The 21,193-nt window shown below is 37.5% G+C and overlaps 5 protein-coding genes and 1 pseudogene across 7 annotated transcripts; 3 read left to right on the plus strand and 3 right to left on the minus strand.

Annotated features, from left to right (window-relative positions):
• Positions 1-93: 93 nt before the first annotated feature.
• Positions 94-5,116, plus strand: LOC104709230 (putative ATP-dependent DNA helicase CHR23). The gene is made up of 12 exons (XM_010425879.3): positions 94-478; positions 714-870; positions 1,011-1,075; positions 1,189-1,377; positions 1,695-1,844; positions 1,959-2,339; positions 2,420-2,679; positions 2,768-2,983; positions 3,173-3,380; positions 3,464-3,617; positions 3,713-4,318; positions 4,411-5,116. The coding sequence occupies exons 1-12, from the start codon at positions 311-313 to the stop codon at positions 5,001-5,003; spliced, it is 3,147 nt and encodes a 1,048-aa protein (XP_010424181.3). The 5' UTR covers positions 94-310; the 3' UTR covers positions 5,004-5,116.
• Positions 5,117-5,698: 582 nt separating this feature from the next.
• LOC147939682 (uncharacterized) lies at positions 5,699-6,481 on the minus strand. The gene has a single exon (XM_087460984.1). It carries the CDS (start codon positions 6,479-6,481, stop codon positions 5,699-5,701), a length of 783 nt encoding a protein of 260 aa, XP_087317110.1.
• Positions 6,482-7,107: 626 nt separating this feature from the next.
• On the plus strand, positions 7,108-7,607 carry LOC109126083 (putative defensin-like protein 23; annotated as a pseudogene). Its single transcript, XR_015563221.1, has 2 exons — positions 7,108-7,197; positions 7,335-7,607. The product of XR_015563221.1 is annotated as a putative defensin-like protein 23 (transcript).
• Positions 7,608-10,401: 2,794 nt separating this feature from the next.
• On the plus strand, positions 10,402-10,920 carry LOC147939683 (putative defensin-like protein 23). Its single transcript, XM_087461626.1, has 2 exons — positions 10,402-10,512; positions 10,642-10,920. The coding sequence occupies exons 1-2, from the start codon at positions 10,452-10,454 to the stop codon at positions 10,827-10,829; spliced, it is 249 nt and encodes an 82-aa protein (XP_087317752.1). The 5' UTR covers positions 10,402-10,451; the 3' UTR covers positions 10,830-10,920.
• An 11-nt stretch (positions 10,921-10,931) lies between these two features.
• On the minus strand, positions 10,932-13,211 carry LOC104706253 (RAN GTPase-activating protein 2). The gene is made up of 2 exons (XM_010422428.3): positions 13,014-13,211; positions 10,932-12,761 (listed from the first exon to the last, which is right to left on the minus strand). Exon 2 carries the CDS (start codon positions 12,751-12,753, stop codon positions 11,104-11,106), a length of 1,650 nt encoding a protein of 549 aa, XP_010420730.3. The 5' UTR covers positions 12,754-12,761; positions 13,014-13,211; the 3' UTR covers positions 10,932-11,103.
• A 1,108-nt stretch (positions 13,212-14,319) lies between these two features.
• On the minus strand, positions 14,320-19,510 carry LOC104706254 (ARM REPEAT PROTEIN INTERACTING WITH ABF2). Of its 2 annotated transcripts, none has more exons than XM_010422431.2 (19): positions 18,884-19,510; positions 18,648-18,805; positions 18,279-18,451; positions 18,067-18,187; positions 17,923-17,997; positions 17,721-17,815; positions 17,472-17,547; positions 17,149-17,256; positions 16,795-16,923; positions 16,618-16,686; positions 16,394-16,453; positions 16,120-16,243; positions 15,830-15,969; positions 15,683-15,746; positions 15,518-15,597; positions 15,264-15,328; positions 15,029-15,146; positions 14,813-14,937; positions 14,320-14,718 (listed from the first exon to the last, which is right to left on the minus strand). In XM_010422431.2, exons 1-19 carry the CDS (start codon positions 19,134-19,136, stop codon positions 14,619-14,621), a joined length of 2,133 nt encoding a protein of 710 aa, XP_010420733.1. In that variant the 5' UTR covers positions 19,137-19,510; the 3' UTR covers positions 14,320-14,618. The 2 variants fall into 2 exon arrangements, with proteins under 2 accessions (XP_010420733.1, XP_010420732.1); XM_010422430.3 differs by having other exon boundaries at positions 18,648-18,808; positions 18,884-19,326.
• Positions 19,511-21,193: the final 1,683 nt, after the last annotated feature.

Here is a 21,193-nt window from a genome sequence, read left to right on the forward strand (position 1 = left end):
CCAAATTACAATAAGTTGGGCCGCAAAGGCTTAAGAGCCGGCTCAAAAAAAAAGAAGGGTAATTATGTAAAACTGACAAGGTTAGACCCTAATAGACCGGTGCGCGTGAGCGACTGGTGGTTTAGTTTATCTCCGTCTCGTTTATTCTTTTGGGGGTTCTCTCAGGACACCAGAGCGAGAGAAGAAAATTCGAAGAAGGCAAACCCAAAAAAAAAAAAAAAAAACGGAACGACAAACAGAAAATTTAAAAACTAATCTTTAATTTGACAAATTGAAATCGAATCAGAGAGAAGAGAAGAGAGTTCCCGCCATGGGGAAGCAGCTACAGCAGCGGGAAGATCCCGTAGAGAAGACCAAGTCTCTGATCTCTGCTCTCAACTACCTTTCTCGCGACCTCCTCTTGCCTTCTCACCTTTACCATTCCGTTTCTTCCATCTACCATGGCTCCGTCTCCGATCCCTCTCCTCCGCCTCTTTCTGTAAGCTCTCTTTTGTTCATTCGATTTCCTTTTTCTTCCTTGCTCGGATTCGTCGATTTTGTTGTGTGTTTTGCGAATCGAAGTTTTCTGGTTCTGTGCGTTATCTAAGCAATTCGAATTTCGTATATGGATTTGGAGATTTTTTGTGAATTGGTTAATGAGGTTGTGGATCGAAGAAATTAACTGGTTTCTATGCTTTCTTCGGCTTGTTTACTTGTCTAATTGGTGTTTGCAGGGCAATTGTAGTACTTCCAGTGGAGGTGATTTGATGAGTGAGTTCGAAGATGCACTTTTGAAGCAGCGACAAAACTGTGAATCAGGCTCTTGGCTGGACGAATTAAAGGAGACTCGGTATAAGAGTCGTATCCATAACCGATTATCTGAACTTGAAGGTGATTGCTGATTCTACTGTTTCTAGTTTTGTTGCAAACTATCTGTCTAGATTTCTCCTTCTTGTCCATTATGTTTCTGTGAAAAGCCAATGGAACCAATTATCATGTGAGAGGAATCTAACTCTTGTGGTTTGAATCAGGATTACCTTCGAATAGAGGTGAAGATTTGCAGAATAAATGCTTACTTGATCTTTATGGACTTAAGGTATATTATTTATTATGTGTGCAAGTCGAGTGGTTCTTTTTCTATTATGTGATACTGTTTTGAAATATGGTTTTTCTTTAACACTGACACGGTGTCTCGTTTGTGTGTGGCAGTTACAAGAACTACAGTGCAAGGTTCGGGGTGAGGTGAGCGCGGAATACTTGCTGCGTTTGAATTGTGTACATCCCGAAAGACAACTATATGACTGGGGCATGATGCGGTTGCCTCGCCGAATGTATGGGGTTGGTGATCCTTTTGTTATGGAAGCTGATGATCAGTTCAGAAACAAGCGTGATGCCGAGGTCATTTTGCTTTCTATCTAATTCAACCCAAAATTGCTTCCTCCCAGATTTTATACTTTTTACCTATAATGATGAATTGGTTCTTCGAATGCAAACTGATGACGTTTTGAGATGATAGGAACAAGTACCTTTTAGAAGAAAACTAGACTAAGAGTTGTGGATATATATCTTACTAGGTTCCTCTTTTTGTTTGGATAGGCGAATTTTGTAGAAGTGTCTGAGACTGAAACCTGTACAAAAATTCTAATTGGGGTATATGCTGATACTATTTTATGATTTTTAAACTCCTTGCTGATGCTTTTAAACTCTTTATTCAGAGGTTATTACGGTTAGAAGAAGAGGAGAAGAATCTGATTGAAACGACGCAGAGGAAATTCTTCGCAGAAGTACTCAACGCTGTTCGTGAATTCCAGTTGCAAATTCAGGCTTCCCAGAGACGGTGTAAGCAAAGAAATGATTTTGTCCAGGTATGATATCCCTGGCATTATGTTTATCATTGCTCACTTTTCTTGCCATAGAACTCAGGACCCTGATTATATCGTAATTATACTAAAAAAGGAATTATGCCTTCTATCTAACAGGGCTGGCATGGAAAACAAAGGCTACGTGCTACCCGAGCTGAAAAGCTGCGGATCATGGCGCTTAAATCTGATGATCAAGAGGAATACATGAAACTAGCAAAGGAGAGTAAGAATGAAAAACTAACCCTTTTCCTAGAGGAGACAAACAAAATCTTTGTTAGTTTGGGAGCTGCAGTCCAGCGTCAGAAAGATGCCAAAATTTCAGAAGGCATCAAACTACTGAAAGGCTCAGAATCTGACTTATCTGAAGTTGATGCTCCCGAGGATGTGCTTCCTGACCAAGATATTGAGATCATCGAGTCTAACAATAATGATGATTCTAATGACTTACTAGAAGGCGAGAGGCAGTATAACTTGGCTATCCATACAATACAGGAGAAGGTAATTATGGTTGTCTTTTAGTATATAATTGGAGTATGGTTTAGTTTGTTTAACTCAACTATCAATGTTTTCTTTAACAGGTGACGAAGCAGCCATCCCTTCTACAAGGTGGGGAACTGAGATCTTACCAATTAGAAGGGCTTCAATGGATGGTCTCTTTATACAACAACGACTATAATGGAATTTTAGCCGATGAAATGGGTTTGGGAAAGACTATCCAAACAATTGCACTGATTGCGTATCTTCTTGAGAGTAAAAATGTGCATGGGCCTCATCTAATAGTGGCTCCAAAAGCTGTGCTACCAAATTGGGAAAATGAGTTTGCAACATGGGCACCCAGGTATGTTCCTAACAACCTTTTATACTTCATTAATTGCATTTGTATGGATGTTGTGTATGAAATGTGCTTCATTTTGTCCATTTGACAGCATTTCCGCTTTTCTTTACGATGGATCGAAAGAGAGAAGAAGTGAAATACGTGCAACAATAGCAGGAGGAAAATTTCAGGTGTTGATAACCCATTACGATCTTATCATGAGAGATAAAGCATTTTTGAAGAAAATTGACTGGAACTACATGATTGTTGATGAAGGACATCGGCTAAAGAACCATGAATGTGCTCTCGCAAAGACTCTAGGAACGGGGTATGTTTCTGTGTGAATCTCTTGTTTTTATAAGTCTGTCTAGTTTCTTAATTACCTTCTTACGCATAGCTTGATGAAGTCTGAAATGAATGGTGTTAAGTGGTTGTTAGTTGTTACTCTGATTTATCTCATGCTGTCACAGAGGAACTTTGAATACATTTTGCTTACACTAGTTTTCCCTGGATGCAGCTATCGCATTAAGCGCAGACTTCTACTAACTGGGACGCCCATCCAAAACAGTCTGCAAGAACTGTGGTCGCTGCTTAATTTTCTACTTCCTCACATCTTTAACTCGGTTCAGAATTTCGAAGAATGGTTTAATACTCCTTTCGCCGAACGTGGTACTGCCAGTCTTACAGATGAAGAGGAGCTGTTGATTATTAATCGTCTGCATCATGTGGGTTTTTTATGCTCCTATGTTTGCTTAAACTTTTTAGCAAATCCGCTATGCAAAATACTCAATGTGAATGCCACTTTCAGGTCATAAGGCCGTTTCTACTGAGGAGGAAAAAAAGTGAAGTTGAGAAATTCCTTCCTGGAAAGACACAAGTCATACTGAAGTGTGATATGTCGGCTTGGCAAAAGTTGTATTACAAACAAGTTACAGACGTAGGCAGGGTCGGTATTCAAACAGGTTTGTAGCTTAGCTTTAACTTCTTCTCTCTCTCTCAAATCTTAACATAAATCAGAAAGTTAAACTGCTAACTGCTAATGGAATCATATCTGCAGGGAATGGAAAATCAAAGAGTCTGCAGAATCTGACAATGCAATTAAGAAAGTGTTGTAATCATCCGTACCTATTTGTTGGAGGAGAGTATAACATGTGGAAGAAGCCGGAGATTGTGAGAGCTTCAGGAAAATTCGAGCTACTTGATCGCCTCCTTCCAAAACTGAAAAAGGCTGGACACAGAATTCTTCTCTTCTCTCAAATGACTCGTCTCATCGACCTTCTCGAAATTTACTTGACACTCAATGACTACATGTACCTCAGACTCGACGGTACCACAAAGACAGACCAAAGAGGGGTTTTACTGAAGCAATTCAACGAACCGGACTCTCCCTACTTCATGTTTCTTCTGAGCACACGTGCTGGTGGTCTTGGTTTGAACTTACAAACTGCAGACACTATAATTATATTTGACAGTGATTGGAATCCACAAATGGACCAGCAGGCAGAGGATCGTGCCCATCGGATAGGGCAGAAAAAGGAAGTGAGAGTGTTTGTGTTGGTTAGCATTGGCTCCATTGAAGAAGTAATATTGGAGCGTGCAAAGCAAAAGATGGGCATTGATGCCAAAGTCATACAAGCAGGGCTCTTCAACACAACTTCTACTGGTAAAAGGCGTTAAAACACATACATATATCCTTACCAACCACAAACTTGATTTTTTGATAAATGCTAATCTCTCTCTTTGAATCATCAACAGCTCAAGACAGGAGAGAGATGCTGGAAGAGATCATGAGCAAAGGAACAAGCTCACTGGGGGAAGATGTGCCAAGTGAAAGAGAGATTAACCGGCTCGCAGCTCGAACCGAGGATGAGTTTTGGATGTTTGAACAAATGGACGAGGAAAGACGTAAAAAGGAGAACTATAATACACGACTCATGGAAGAGAAGGAAGTTCCTGAGTGGGCTTACACTTCAGAGACTCAAGAAGACAAGGCTAACGATTCGAAAAACCATTTTGGCAGCGTCACGGGTAAACGGAAACGTAAAGAAGCAGTGTACAGCGACTCTTTAAGCGAGTTGCAGTGGATGAGAGCGATGGAGAGTGAAGAAGAAGATACTTCAAAAGTCTCTAAGAAACGAAAGAAAAGGGACACAAAGACACCAATGAGTAATGGGTCAAAGATAGAGGTAGAGTCGAGCGGAAGCGAAGAGGGAAAAGAAGAAGAAGAAGAAGAAGAAGAAGAAAGAAAGGAGGAGAGTGGGAAAGAGAGTGAAGGAGAAAATGACAAGAAGCCATTATTCAGTTGGAAAACTTATAAGAAGAAAAGGTCAATCGGAAGTAAAAACTAAACTGAGAATAATGTTTTCTTTTTACAAGGCAATATAAGCCATTTTCTGATTAATTTCTCTGTTTTTTTAATCGTTCGTTCAAACCTTGGCAAAAATAGAGATCTTTTCTAGAATTCAGAGCTTAAGATGAAATGGTGGAACGATATTGTGTATATTGTATGCAATTCCATGACTATATCATCACATATTTAGGGAGTTGTAACTATCAGAATATTTTATTCAATCAAACATTTTAAGTGGTTTGTACTAAAATAACAAATTTAAGTGTGGAGTTTAAAAAGTCTACATCTACATCCATTTTATCTTTTAAGTCTACCAATATAATATTAATATTTAATATATAAATGGAGCGTTATAATTAATTTTAAATTTGAAAAAAAATTGAACCGCTTGTAGGAAGACAAGTGCTATTAAAATCTCTTATGAGTTTCCCAGAGTCTCTCAAGTGAGAGACCTATTTCAATTTCAAAGGGTGTATTTAATCAAAAAATTTGAGTGATTTTTTTTTTTGTTTTTTAAAAAAAAATCCTATGTTATTTCAATCATGAATTTTAAAATGTTTAATGAAATACAATGTTTTTTTTTGACAACATAGTACAAGATCAGCTCAAACGAGCCAATTTATAGGAAAATCATTCACATAGTTAATTTGTTGCGACTCCAATCTAGCTCGACGCGCCAGCTTGTCTGCACTATCATTGTGAACGGGAAATAAAGACTACAAAGAATGATAGGAATTCGTCCTTATCTTCTTCAATCAAGTCCAAATATGTCTTGAAAGCAGGCCACTCGGAAGGCGAAAACACCATCTTCACTAAATCAGAACAGTCTGTAAGGAAAACAACTTTCTCCTTACCCGCACCAATCATACACCGCATTGCCCAAATGAGGGCCTCCACTTCTGCATGGAGGTGTGACAAGCTACGACGAGAATTGGATGCGCCCATAGTGGGAAATTCCCCCTCAGGAGAAATGCAATACCATCCTGTACCGATAAACTGGTCAGTTGCCTTCCAAGATCCATCCACAAAACATCGGTGTTTGGTTCCATACCTATTAGTCACGTCCAGAGTATTAACCGTAGGACCAAAAGTCGATCGAAAGCCGCCAGGGGGCGTGGGTCCCAGAGCATCTTCCTGTGCCAAAAACCAAAGCTTTGCTTCCTCCTCCGCTATCTGTAAGATTGCTAATGGATTGGAATCCAAATTGCTAAAAACTTTATCATTTCTAGCCTTCCAGATATACCAAAGAATCCATGGGAACATATCAATCGAAGGAGTTTGTTTAACTCTCCAAAATAAATAATCCATATTTGCATACACCGAGTCTGAAGGAAAACAGGTCGGGGATGTCGGGAATGGGGATAGACCCCAAACCTGCCTAGCTGGAGGACATAAGAAAAGGGCATGATTGATTGTCTCTTCCGTTTCTACACAAAGTGCACACTCCATATCACAGCCTAACCCACGTCGCCGCATATTAGTTGTTGTCGCCACACAACCCGTAATTGCTTGCCACAAAAAATGTCGGTTTTTTGGTGGATACTGAAGCAGCCAAACAAATGCCTGAAGAGGAATAATATTGGGACCGAAAACAAGAGCAACGGTTTCCGGTTTCTGACGCAAAGCCTGATACCCAGATTTAACGGTGTATAGGCCAGCTTTTGTCAAATGCCAACCCAATATATCCGGTGTGGAAAAATTACTAAGAGGTAATGCAGAAATAAGGGCAACATCCTCTGACTCGAAAGAAGCCGAAAGCAAAACCAATTTCCAGGAGTTTGAGCTCCTGAAATACAATGTTACTAAACTAATGATTTGAAAATCTTATCTAAAATCCACTATATTTGAAAACATTTAGAGGATTTACTTACTTATAGAAATCTAAAACTTATGGTTAGAATGGATCATTTGGGAATATCTTACTATAAATTATAACAACTTCCCTAAAATATAAAAGTCATATCAAAACTCATTATAACTCTTAAAATAGGAAATAGCATTTGATATTTTTTTCTAAATCTGAATTTATAATACTTTGGCAAAATGGTATAAATAGATAGATAGAAGAATACTCCACACAAAAAGAAAAAAAAAATATTAAACTCATAGGGCGGAGAAAAGGATCAAGAAGATGACCACCACCATGAAAATCATGTCTTTTGCTATGCTACTTGTTCTTTTGTTCTCTATTGGTTAGTCTCTCACCATAAATTTTGATACATATGGTATGGATATACAATAAGGGATTATATAAACCTTTTGTTTGATCTTTAGATGGTTCTTGAAAGTTGAAAGTGAAAGAAAAATATAATTTGTTTGCATGTTATAGATGTTGTCGTTGAAGGATCCGATAGTTCGTTGTGCTGTAACACACATGCGAAATTTGGAGCGTGCAAAACGTACCACGACAGAAAGAGATGCGACAAGTGGTGTCGTGATGGATGTGCTAATAACAAAGGCGGTCTTTTGCAAACGTGTTTTTGGTGGAAAACAAGAACAGTGCCATTGTTACTGTTAAAACACCTCTCCCTTATATGCCTGTGTTTGCATCACATTGCTTACTTTAAACGATTATAATGAACAAAATCTTGTCTTGTTTATACGTCTTTGATTTATATTTTATATGAAAAAGTTGATATAAAGTCGATGTTCGCCCAGTTTGATTTGGTAGTGCATTGGTTTGATTATAAAATAGCTTAAATCGTATCTAAACCAAACAGCTGCTCAATTTTAAAATAGCGATACAATCTCTCCTTTAACAAAAAGCCATCGGCAAAAATAAAACTAATACCAAAGTTCTCAATATGATTTGGTCTTTGTAGCAGCCGGCTAAAGTGATCCTGGTACAAAACAAACAAAGACATTGAAACGTACCAACCAACATTACAGACTTAATCATCCTCCTGATTAACTTCAAGGTTCTTCATCTTTGATTCCAGCTCGCTATTCCCGTTACCTTCATACTTTTCATCTTCTTCGTCTTCCTCATCATCGTCTTCTTCTCCATCAGGATTGTTCTCGTCAAAAGCATTTAAATGACATTTTTCCCAATTTAAAATCCACTATTTTTTAAAACATTTTGAAGGTTGGATTTTAGAGGATTTCTTTACTTAAAAATACACAAATCTAAAACTCATGGTTTAAATAGATCATTTATAAAGATTTTACCATAAATCATAACAACTTCCCTAAAACCATCAAACTCATATCAAAACTCATTATCCCCTATATATTAAAAGAGAAACATTCTCTAAAAAAAACTGACGTGTTGTTGCCAGAGAGCTATGTCCCCAATTTATTATGTGTCCTTAATATTCCATAATATTACATAAAACTGTCATTGCTATTCAATTTATTTATATACACAATATTTTGCTCCTATAAATTCTAAATTGGTAAATATTATTCAAAATATGATAAATATTATTTCCTACATATTTTTGAAATTAAATTAATTTCACAATGTATTTTAATATAATATTATAATTATATTATGAGATGTAAAAAAATATATATTTAAAATCATATCTTCAGAAATATAAATAATGTTACATTTCTAAAAATTTATAAAGCTTTAATGGTGAAAGAATCAAATATCATTTGAAACTGGCTCAAAGTTTATTCTTTTGCTAAAAACTGTACCTATATTTGCCCAAAAAAATGTATGATCACCAATGGAAATGACATGAATATATATTTTAATTTGGATAACTATGTAGTTAAACATTATATATAAATATGTAGTTATAATTTTTTACAAATATCTTAAAATTTAGAAAATTCAGTCCAATAAAAATGAAAAAAGTAATAATATTATACCAATAGCTGAGACACATTTAGTTAATTTAGCCTCATTTTGATTTATTATTACAGCTATATGCCATTGTGTTTTCAACAAAAAAAAAACAAATACAAATGCGTTATTCTTAAAATTTTTATCACATAACTTTATTAATATAAAGGGATCCCTTAATATAAATCAAGTTTAAGTTTTAAATATATTTTATATATTAGAAAAAATGATTTATTGAAATGTGTTGGGCATAATTTTAATCATATAAATTATAATAGATAAATTCTATTATATTGTGATATATTCTATAAATAATAGAGAATTATGCATTCTCTAGAACATTGAGTTAATACCGACCGTAACAGTAAACATTGAGTCAATACCAGCCGTAACGGTAAGCATCAAGCCAACGCGGGCCGTAACGACCATCATCAAGCCAATATGGGCCGTAACGGCAAACATCGAGCCAATGCGGGCCGTAATGTCAATCGTCAAGCCGATACGGGCTGACACAACAATTAACGAACCAATACGAGTTGTAACGACAAACAACGAGTCAATACGGGCTGTAATTGGACTTTGTGACCGACTCCGATTTGCTACGACGTTATCAAGAAAATATTTGACTCAATCTCGTGTAGAGAATATTCGAAACGACCTTATCTCATCTAGAGGCGACTACTCAAACCCAAATCCCATGAAGATTAGGGTAAAGAGACTTCTCTATAAAAAGGGAGCGATATCGAATCTAAACGAATCGATTATTTGCCCAAACAATTGATTCTACATTTGCCCAAACTATGTGGGTTACCCGCGGATCTCATGAATTCAAACAGAACATATGCAAAGACATTTCGCGGCTCAAAATATTTAAACCCGTAACTTGATAGTTTAGCGGACGGGTTTGATCGGATTAATAATTTTATTTAAATTATTTGGTTCATGAAATTTTAGTTTTTTTGTGGGTTTTATCTGATTTGATAGTTCAAGATTTTAATAAAAATCTAATCAATCACTAATTCGGTTAACATTCGATTCATATCCGCCATCATGTCAATCTAAAATTTATGGTGAAACGATTAATATTTTAAACTTTCATAAACTTGATGCAATATAAGTTTGTAAATGTTATACTAAATAAATATTTTTATAAATATAATATCTCAAACAAAAATTTCATGCGTGCAGCTGCACGGGTTATTACCTAGTAACTTATTTAAAATTAATGTAGGATTGGTAGTTGGTACAGTTATGTTAAACCAAGATATGATCATATGATAATTATGAATTATCTTCTTGAAACCTTTGCAACTTTAGATTTTACAATACTTAGACCAAAATACCAATATGCTATTGTTTTTGTTTTCGCAAATGGAATTAGTGTCTAGATTGCCCTTAAAAAAAAAAAAAAAAAAAAAAAAAAAAAAGGATTTTGATCAACATGAAGATAAGAACTAAAATCTATAATAAATTGCGGTGAAATTAAAATGAAAATTGATCCATTAAATTAGGAAATAGCATTAGGTATTTTTCTAAATCTGAATTTATAATACTTTGGCAAAATAGTATAAATAGATACAAGAATACTCAAAGAAAAAAAAAAGAAAAAAAAGGAAGGATTAAAAAAAAAGAGAGGAGAAAAGGATCAAGAAGATGACCACCACCATGAAATTCATGTCTTTTGTTATGCTACTTGTTCTTTTATTCTCTATCGGTTAGTCTCTCACCATAAATTTTGAAACATACGGATATACTACAATAAGGGATTACATAAACCTTTCGTTTGATCTTTACGTGGTTCTTGAAAGTGAAAGAAAAATATAATTTGTTTTGCATGTTAAAGATGTTGTTGTTGAAGGATCCGTTAGTACGTTGTGCTGTAACACACATGCGAAATTTGGAGCGTGCAAAACGTACCAAGACAGAAAGAGATGCGACAATTGGTGTCGTGATGGATGTGCTAATAAGAAAGGCGGTTTTTGCAAACGTCTTTCTGGTGGACGAAAACAACAATGCCATTGTTACTGTTAAAACATCTCTCCCTTATATACTGATTTTGTCTTTGATTTACATTTTATAAACAAGAAAAGCTGATATAAAATCGATGTTCGTCCAGTTTAAATCGTACGTATCTAAACCAAAACAGCTGCTCAATTTTATAATAGCGATACAATCTATCTTTTAACAAAAAGCCATCGGCAAAAATAAAGTCTCAATACGATTTGATCCTTGTAGCAGCCGGCTAAAGTAATCCTGGTACAAAACAAACAAAAACATTGAAACGTACCAACCAAACATTACAGACTTAATCATCCTCCTGATTAACTTCAAGGTTCTTCAGCTTCGATTCCAGCTCGCCATTCCCGTTACCCTCGTACTCTTCATCTTCTTCGTCTTCCTCATTATCGTCATCTTCTTCTCCATCAGGATCGTTCTCGTCAAAAGCTCCAAGTAACTCTGGGGACTTCTTGAATATCTCTTTAACTTCTTCAATGCCTTCTTCTGATATGATATTCCCGTCAATGTTCAACAGCTTGAAAGCTTCTTTCTTAACAACAACATGAGCCAAGGCTCGTGCTCCGGCTCTTCTTATGAAGTTGGTGCTCATATCTATGTACTGCAATTTCGAATGATCCTCTTCCATACTATTCGCAATCTGGACACATCCCTCATCTTTCAGCTCATTCTCAGACAGATTCAACTTGTTCAGATGTTCTTTTGCTGCTACACAGGCTGCGATAGCTGAAGCGGCTTCAACAGTTATGTCATTACCTGCCATCTCTAGAACTTCAATGGGCGAAGCAGACTCCTTGAGAGCGTTTGCTATGGCTATGGCACCTTCATCCTCTAGATTTAGATAACTCAAGTAAAGCTCAGTCAAGTGTTTGTAGCTCGAAAGAGTTTTGCTCAGAGAAACACCGGCTTCTGTGCCAAACATATTATCCCGCAGATCAAGTTTCTCCATATGAGTACAATGCTCAAGTGCTTCTGACAAGGCGACTCCCCCTTCTGAGTCAACTCTTGTGGAAGAGCACCGGAAATTCTCCAGCAGTGGCGAACGCTTAACAACCTCTGCAATCGCGAGTGCCCCTTCATCACCCGTCATGTTATTATGAAAGTGAAGGACCTTCAAATTCTCCGTTGAAGGAATCAACTCGGAGACCGCTTGTGCAGCTTCCTTAGAGATACCATCATTCATCAAATACAGCTCTTCCAAAGAGCTCAGAGATTTTAACAGCGCCCCAAATGCTCTAACACCCTTCTCACCCAATGCATTCTCTGATAAGTTGAGAGACAACAAGACACTACCTTGCAGCGCGTCCGAAAATATATTCATAACTTGAAGAGCTTCAGCCTCAGGTCGTCCAGCAACAAAGTCAGACAAGTCAACTTCCTTAAGCTGATCTTTCAGAGACGCCAAGATAGGCTCAGCGACACGAGCAGCTCCCAAACCGAAACTCCTATTGCTAAAACATATCTTAGAGTAAACATTGCCAGGCTCCTTCAACGGTTTGAGAAGCTCCTCAGCTTCCTCAGCTTCAATGAAAGCCCGTTTACCTTTAGAGATATCGAAAAAAGTTTCACGGGGAGATACTACTTCTTCAGAAACGGATTCTCTTGTGACAACAGCAACAACCTTAGCAACAGGACCTTTCTTGAGAACTTCCAAGATAAGCTTACTGCATTCTTTAGCATAAAGCTGTACAGCTGAACCACCATCACCATCAGGTTCCCTCTCAAACTGTTGGTTAGCAGTGGTAAAAGCAGAATCCTCAATCCTCTTAGCGTTCTCGGAAGCTTGGTCGGTGGTTAAGCTACCGTACTTTTCAGTAAAAATGGTCTTGGAAGAGAGGTTGTTGGTTATACGCTTAATGAGAGCTTGCCTTGTTGGTAAACTCGGCGGCCATAGTTTAATCGAAAAAGCATGAGGTCGCGAATCAAGTGTTTCCCCCATTATCACTACTGCAAAATTAAAAAAAAAAAAATTAAAAAAAAAAATCACAAATTGGAGAGAGATTGAATCAATTGAAATTGAATCTAATAAGCAAAATTGAGACAAAAATGATAATCATAAATCTGAAAATACAGTAAATCGTAAAGATCGGAGATTACAGTCCTCTCAAGAGCACAACTACGAGGAACGAAACAATCGGTGCTAGTCACACAGTTTTTATCAGCGGATCCGGGAGGGAAAGAAAGAAAAGAAAAGCGTACCGAAGAACGGATGAGGATTGTGTGAATCTGCGGAGGTTTGAGAGAGAGAGAGACTCTGGGCTGGCTGCGAATGAAGAGTTGTGTTTTAGGGTTTCTGTCTATAGAACCACCGGAGCTTAGCTTTACACCTTTAAATCTCCCTCCCACCACGTTGTTGAACCAAAAGTCTAATAGTGTGACTGACTGACTCATGTATGTAAAATGTTATGTACAAATTCGATTTATTTTTAATTAATTTACCCCAATCCTACCAGATATTCACTTTTATTTTTTTGTGGAAGATAACGTAATAAAATTAGAACTAGATTAGGAGCCGTGCTAGACCATAGATTAAAATTTCTTTTATTTATATTATAATTTTAGAATAAAATATAATTTATATGATTATTTTTAAAAGTTTTTTTGGATAAAATATTATGCAATAAAATCATATGCTAAATATAATTACTTGAAAAAATACTTATTTTGTAAGTTTTATATTGTTAATTTTGTAATTTTATGTATGAGAAATGGTTATGTTTGCTGTTTGTTTTTATTTTAATTTTTGCACATGTTATGTTTGGTGAAAGTTTTTAAATATGACCTGTGAGGTAAGCTTTTATTTTTCAGTTACACAATAAGATCTTGAAAATCACGATTAAGTGTGATAAATTGCCAAAATTTTGTTCCTTTTTACGCCTAAAAATATATTTTTATGTCTAACAGTATATATTTTGTAACAATACATGGAATACTAAAGATTTTATTTAGGAAATTATATAAATCATTGGAATATTCTCTTTAGGAAGATTCTTTGTGATATTCTTAAGTGTATTCATATATAACCCATGAATTGACCAATTAATCTATAACGTTTTTTGTAACCAACATATATTTAGTGTATAACCTATTTTGTAATCAACTTATAAAAATTATAGTCTACAAAAAAAACTGTGTACTTCCGTTTTATTATATAGGAGATCAACTTGACAACGCATCCTCCTCATATATAGTTGACCATGATTACATGTGAAAATCTGATATACTTACTACCAGCTGTGCTACCAAATTACATACAAACTATGTCTGATATTATCAGATCTGTGTATATATATTTCCCCCAATAGAGTAACAAATTTACAGTGTATAGTTTTTTACAGCCAGTTTGATTCTTTATTTGTGAAATCAAAAAAATGGGTATTTTGATAGGAGTCTCAAAGACATGAACGGATGAAGCAAATGTAAATTATATCTCATCATCACACAATTCAACAAGTCACAACCCTACCCCAAAGTCTCGTTTCTTCCAAACACATAGAGGGATCAGTGGAGCGAGGATTTTGAATTTGAATGTAATGGAAGTTTACCATAATGGTATCTTTGGATACAACTCTGCCGATTTCTTTTAAGACCGATTGTGATCAGAAGAGATTAACACAACGACCCAAAATGAACCAAAAGCACAGCAAATAACTTAACACAGGACAGGACCATAAAATACCTCTAACAGCGGCTTGCTCTCTCATCTCTCTCTCTCTATATATTCCTTGTCTACTTACCTCTAGTTAAGTGCAGTCTTCTTCTTTTTCTTCTTCTTTTTCTTCTTCTTCTTCCACATTGTAGATTCTACAACCTCAAGCTTTGCAGGTTTGTAGTAGACTGTGTTAGAGCTCTACAAAAATACTCTCTTATCTCTGGTATTGTTCGCTGCACCAACTCGTTCTGCCTGCATTTCCCATTTGACTATGTTTTAGACAAACAGCAATAAACAAATCTTATGGGAGAGACAGAGAGAGGGAGAGAGATCTTGTTTATATTACCCTGGCCTTGAACTCAGTTTATCAAAATGCTCCAGGATGAACAAGATACAAGCTTGCCTAAGCGACATCGCATGGAATGCTTCTGATAGCTCGTACATGTCTCCTATGCTTTCCAACGTTATATCCTTTCATACATACACAAAGAGTAAACGTGTCAGATTTCAATAGGGATAATGCAAACCACATCACTTTCCACTGCAACATAATTACGCTCACCTGAGCAATTGTGTATTCACAGAGTCGTTTCAGGCCCTCCAAGAGATACTGATCCGCTGCTCTTAGAAGATCTTTTGATATCTCGGTCGTTATGTCGACAGATCCAGTGTATATAAATCTGAAAAACATAATCCAAGTGAGTCTATTACATGTATATGAAAAGTTCTCACAGACTTTTCGAAATCTTAATATCTCGAATGAGTCAAATTAAAAAGCCTGTAGAAGTTCACCATACCTCATCATTAACTCAAACACCTCCCATTTGATATTTGGAATCTCAATATCTCTAGCGTCTTTTTCCTAAGGTATAAATGAAAAACAAACCATGACACATTTAAGCTATAATTTCCACTCAAGAAAAATGTATTCTTCTGATAGGGAGCAGATCAGCATACACCCATAGGTCATTGTCATTATAGCTAGTAAACGATATTTGTCATTTCTTCCACAAGAACATTATCAAAAAGCCAAAAATTGTAGTTCACTTACTCTGTAACCACCATCAAACATTGCGCGAAATGCATCTGAGGATGCCAGCAAACAAATTCTGTGTGCATAGAATGTCCTTCCTGCAGTATAATTTTTCTGTTTTACAAACGGACTTCGGAGCTAACTAGATTTCCGCAACTTCTGGATTAATATATGACTGATTACCTTCGACTAGAAAGGTTACATCAGACAGCGTAGCATTATTTACATATTGCTCTCCGAGATAAACCTGTCACAAAAAGAGTTACAGAATACTGCATTGAGACTGCCACTCCTTACGAATTAGAGAACTAAAGCAAAAAGGAAACTCACCCTTTGTGTTGGAGAAGGAGGAGCAGCATCAACTGGAGAAAGTGCCATAGATTTATTTGCTAATTTGTACAACGCTGCCGCACCATCAAGTTGCTGCTTAGTGTTTGTAGAGCCAAGAAGACCGAGTAGCAACTCCAACCCTGTTGAAAGACAGCTCGATATAAGAAAATTTGCAAAAAAAACATCTAAACTGGACAGCTGACGCAATAAAAGTCTTAACATAATAGAAGACCAAAAAAGAAAGCAGCATCTCATTAGCTCATATAAATTTAAAAAGAACTGTCACATGCCATTGTCATCAATGAATATGGTTCTCTGATCCTCAGGTGAACAGAGGTGAGCAAGAGCAAGAGCCACTCGTCGTTGGATAGACTTCTCTGAAATGTGCATTAGGTACAACAGATGTCTCAGAACCTACAAAGGAAAATCAAAGCACAGAAATATTAAAGGTTGAATAGAGAAATACTAAACTACAACAGAGCTTCAGAAACTCGACCAGGATAAAGCAGTTTCTCTACAAAGATGGAAACAGACAAATTTAAAGATAAGTATAATTCAACTTACTCTTCCATGAATCTTCTCCTCCAATCTCTTTAGTGTTTTCGAGACACAATCTTTGGTTGCCTAAAAAATCATGATATAATATAAACACTTACAGGGAAAGAGTAAAACAAATACAATTAAAGCTGCTATGAATTTTCAGTATCTAGCCAATTAAAGGAGTATAGCAATGTGGTTCTGGAAAATAGAATCAGAAAGTAGAGGAAGGGTAACATCGCCATACATACTTGAACAATAAACTCTCCATCCTGTAGCTTCTGGATACCTCCCACCCTGATAAAATCCGACACATTATCCTAGGGGAAGAAAAATGGATCAATAACCCATTTATTGACGTTTACCATCAACTTTTGCATACTTATTAGAACATATACAGAAAGTAGCATAAGTAGCATACAACACACCTCATTATCGGCAAGGCCATAGAGAGCAAATGCAGCATTGTGTTGCAATGATCCATTTCTTGAATCAAGAAGCTTCAATAAAGGTCCTAAACCACCACTATGGGCAATTCCAGCTTGATTGTGGGCATCCTGTTAGAAAGAGGATGCTACTGTTTTAAAAACACAAAAAGAAAACACTTGACAACCAGCGCAGCGGCAAATTATCCAATATCACTAGGTATTATTTGAAAACACTAAGAAACAAAAGCAACAAAATGACAACAGTCGTGGTTTCAAATGTTTAATCGAAGTTACTATTTTATAATGCCCAAATAACTTTCAAAACCGAACTACCAAAAGTTTTGTAACAAGAACCTGCGCCAATCTACCCAGTGCAAAGGCCGACATTTCCTTCAACTGAACATCCGGTGACTGCAGCATCTCAATCAAAGGTCTGACAGCACCCCTTTGCACAATATGCACCTGCAAAGTAATAATTTTGAGCATGAAGTGAAAAATGAACAAAAGACACCAATAAAGCAGGGAAAATTATACAATTAGTGGGAAATGAGAAGGTATATTCTACAAATCAACAGTAACAAACAACGTATCATTTCGTATAACCAAACAGGAAAAGAGTTTAGGCTTTGCGGAATAGAAAAAGAGCCGAGGATAGAAAACCTGGGATGAAATTGTACCTTACAATCAGAATCTGTTGAGGCAAACTGCCCAAGTAATAAAGCCGCCTCTCTTTGACTCTCAGGGCAACAAGAGCTGAGATAGACAAAATCACAAGAATGAACTTGGGGTAAACAGCTAAGCATCTTAAGAAAAGAAAAACCTCAGCAATAGAGAAATTAGTAAGATTTACAGAATTTTAGCTCTAGTCAGAGCTATAACAACTCTATGCTGAACCATGTACATCAAAAACGTGAGTCTCCACATACCTAAGAAGGCCAATGACAGGTTGCAATGCCCCGGCAGCAAGAACCTCTTTCTTAATGTGTGGAGACGAGTGTACTAGATTGCCTATAACTCCAACCTAAAAAGGTATGACTCAACAAGTTATTTCAACGTCAATCTCACGTAGATAAATAAGTAGCAAAATAGTTGATTATAATTACTCTTGACGAGTAAAAGATTCCTAACCGCTTCATAATGTATAGCAGCATCCTCTGATCCTAGCATTAGGATGAGCGTGGGAAGAGCATTGCACTCAACTATCTGCCCAAGGAAATAATTATCATGCTCCGCCCAAATAAAATTAGAAGCTGTAAAGATAGCAATATTTACCTGGTTCTTGTTATCATCATTTTTAAATGCAAGGGTTCTCAGTGCCCCTGCTGCTGCTCGCTGAACCTTTGAATCAGAAAATTCAAGTAACTCCACGAGAGGTGGTATACCGCCTTCCATCCTGTTTCCAAACAACTGGAAGTTATGAAGATAGTTGTACTGAAGACAAATATCGAAAAGGAGGAAATCACTTCACTTAAAAATATGCTGACCTAACACGAGTCTTGATACTGCTGTTCTCATGAGCAAGATTAGTGATGGCATCAGCGGCTCTTCTGATAACACTATTAACAGCTCGAGAGGTAGAACCATCTTTGTTTCTCTTCAGCAGATTCACTAGATGAGGTAAAGCACCTTTGTCTACTATCAGTTTCTGATACTCTGGCTGTTAAAGCAGTCAAATCCCAAAACACGATCACACAAACTATACATAATAATCCCCTCCGTGTATAAAAAGTTACAATTACCAAAAGTTTCCTAAATTTAAGCAAGATTTGAAGTAACATGACATAAAAGGAAACTGCTTTCAAGTTTCTAACACAATACAAGGAGACGGCCAAGAGAAATGGAGGATCAAAAACCTTAATTGCAAGAAGACCAAGCGCAAAAGCGCTTCCTTTCTCAACCTCGTGTTCGAACGGCTTCTCAGCCAAGTCTCCGCCGTTGTACGGCGGTGCTTGTAGATGCGTCATAAGCGCAGGAACAGCACCTCCGTCGACAATCAAGTTCACTAAATCCTCTGCTGAACATGACAGGGTCAACAAAATAGGAAGAACCGGCATAAAAAAAAGAGTAAGATCGGGAAGCTGATCTTCACCGTTTTTGGCGAGCTCGGCAAGGACTTGAGTGGCGCGTTTAGCAGCAGCGCGATCGGATTCTTGCCAAGAGAAAGCAGAGTTTAGAACGGAAACTTGAGCAGCAACCTCGCTGAGAAGCGCTTGGCCTCCGTCGGTGGTTACGGCAGAGATCTCTCGATCTTCTACGGCGGCTGCTCCTTCCTCAAGCTTTCTCTTTTGTCCTTTACGCTCGGGGAAGCTCCGACCTTCTCGTCTCTCCGGTTGTTGCTCCATCGTTCACAGAGTAGAGAAGACGACGATCCGAAGATGAGGAGATCAGAGAAGAAGAAGAAGAAGAAGAAGAAGAAGCGTTTTGAAATCAATCCACCAGGCACAAAAGAGATCAGGGGCATTTTCGTCACTTACACTCCACTCAGAAATAAAAACCCTTTCTTTCTTTCTTTTTTTCTAGTTTAATAAATTTATTTAAATTCGAAAAGAAAAAAAATCAAATTCGAAGCTGAGGTGCAGACACAGTCACAGGTATGTCTCGTGGTCTGTTTTTTTTTTTTTTTTTTTTTTTTAGAAATATTCTTTTAAATCGAAGCCAGTCACAAGTCACAACTTATATCGTTTCATAAGTTCTAATACTGGTTGTATACGGCGATATCAGAGAAAATGGAGGACGAAAACAAATAATTTAAAGTACGTACTACGTAGCGGGGAGATATGCTTTTTTTTTTTTTTTTTTAAGAGATACCATTATAATTATAACATGAGAGAACGCTGGTTCTCAAAGGAGAATACATTATGGGAAAATAAAAAAAATTGTGTACGTTTAAACCGGCTGGAAATTTGAAAATCAAAGATGGAGATAAGTGTCTTGTGGTGATCGCGCTGGAGTAGACTTGTCTTCATTGTCAAGTCCTAGGAGACGTCTTCTTAGGATTAGTTGAATTTGTTTGCGGATGGAGTTCTATGTTCGGAAGTTTGTTGAGTGGAGTCTGGCATTCCTTTCCGCCCAGATAGTGTAAAGGAGAGCTTGAAAGAGAATCTTACAAATGATATTAAGTTTTCTGGTCGAAGTTGGTGACTTGATCCAATCGAGGAATCCAACAAATGTATTCGATTGCGGGGGGGGGGGGGGGGGGGGGTCAAATAAGCAAAGAAGTCCAGCCATAGTACTTTGGAGAAGGGACATTGAAAGAAGAGGTGGTCCCTGCAAGCTTACCGGACCTGCAAATTCCAGCTCCTCAGTCTATCCCTCGTTGTGAGCCTATTCAAAACTGTGAGCCAAGACAGAAAAGCCATTTTTGGTATGTTCTCCTTGAACCAGATCTGAGTATTCCATGGAACCGATGGACCTGCAGGATGTAGATGCCTCCAAGTTTTCATTGCTGAGAAATTTACTTGAGGCTGATATGGAGTGAACTTCCAAGAGAAAATGTCTTCTCCTTGATCCGAAGTAGGTGGTGAATGAGCTTGAATGCATGATCTAAGTAGCTGAACTGCAGGATTCCTTCCCCTCGGTAGATTCCAACCCCCATTGCAAACAACCCCAACTACGGAAGAATATAGACCAATGCCTGTGATACGAGGACCAAGCTCTCCAACAACCTCTAGGAGAGAGCCTAGTCTTGTCCAATTATCGTGCCAGAAGAGGGAGTCACGACCAGTAACAATCTCACAGTGAACATAGGGTCTTGCTATCTCTCTTAGCTTAACCAACCGCCGCCAAATCCAACTTCCCGTAGTTCTGAAATTGACGGTCCAGAAGCTCCTTCCCCTAATCAAGTGTTTCCTCACCCACGAGACCCAGAGAGACCCAGCCTGTGCGAAGATCAGCCATATCAGCTTCAACCCGAAAATCTGATTCCAATCCACAAGCCTCTTCAACCCCAGACCCCCCGAAGACTTAGGAGAACAGACAACCTCCCAAGAGACCTTAGCTCCTCGGGCTGAGTCAGCAACTCCTTTCCACAAAAAAGCGCTACAGATCTGTTCCAGTTCCTCCAAGCAATTGTTTGGGAGAAGGAAGATAGACGCCCAGAAGATAATAGTACTGTTAATAACTGATTTCAGCAACTGGAGCCTTCCTGCAAACGATAGATGCTTGTGAGACCAACCAGAGATACACATCTTCACTCTGTCAATGAGTGGCTGATAATCTGAAGGAGTGAGCTTCTGAGTGATTAGGGGAACTCCTAGGTATCTGACTGGAAGGGATCCGTGCATTAAGTTCCGACTACAGGTCATTTCACCAATGATGTCAACGTTGTTTCCATCAAGGAAAAGGCAGGATTATGCAAGATTAACCCCCAAACCTGAAGTTGTCTTGAAGCGATCAAGGA

The sequence above is a fragment of the Camelina sativa genome, chromosome 8 (genome assembly GCF_030686135.1).
Source record: "Camelina sativa cultivar CO46 ecotype springtype chromosome 8, ASM3068613v1".
Lineage (NCBI taxonomy): Eukaryota > Viridiplantae > Streptophyta > Magnoliopsida > Brassicales > Brassicaceae > Camelina > Camelina sativa.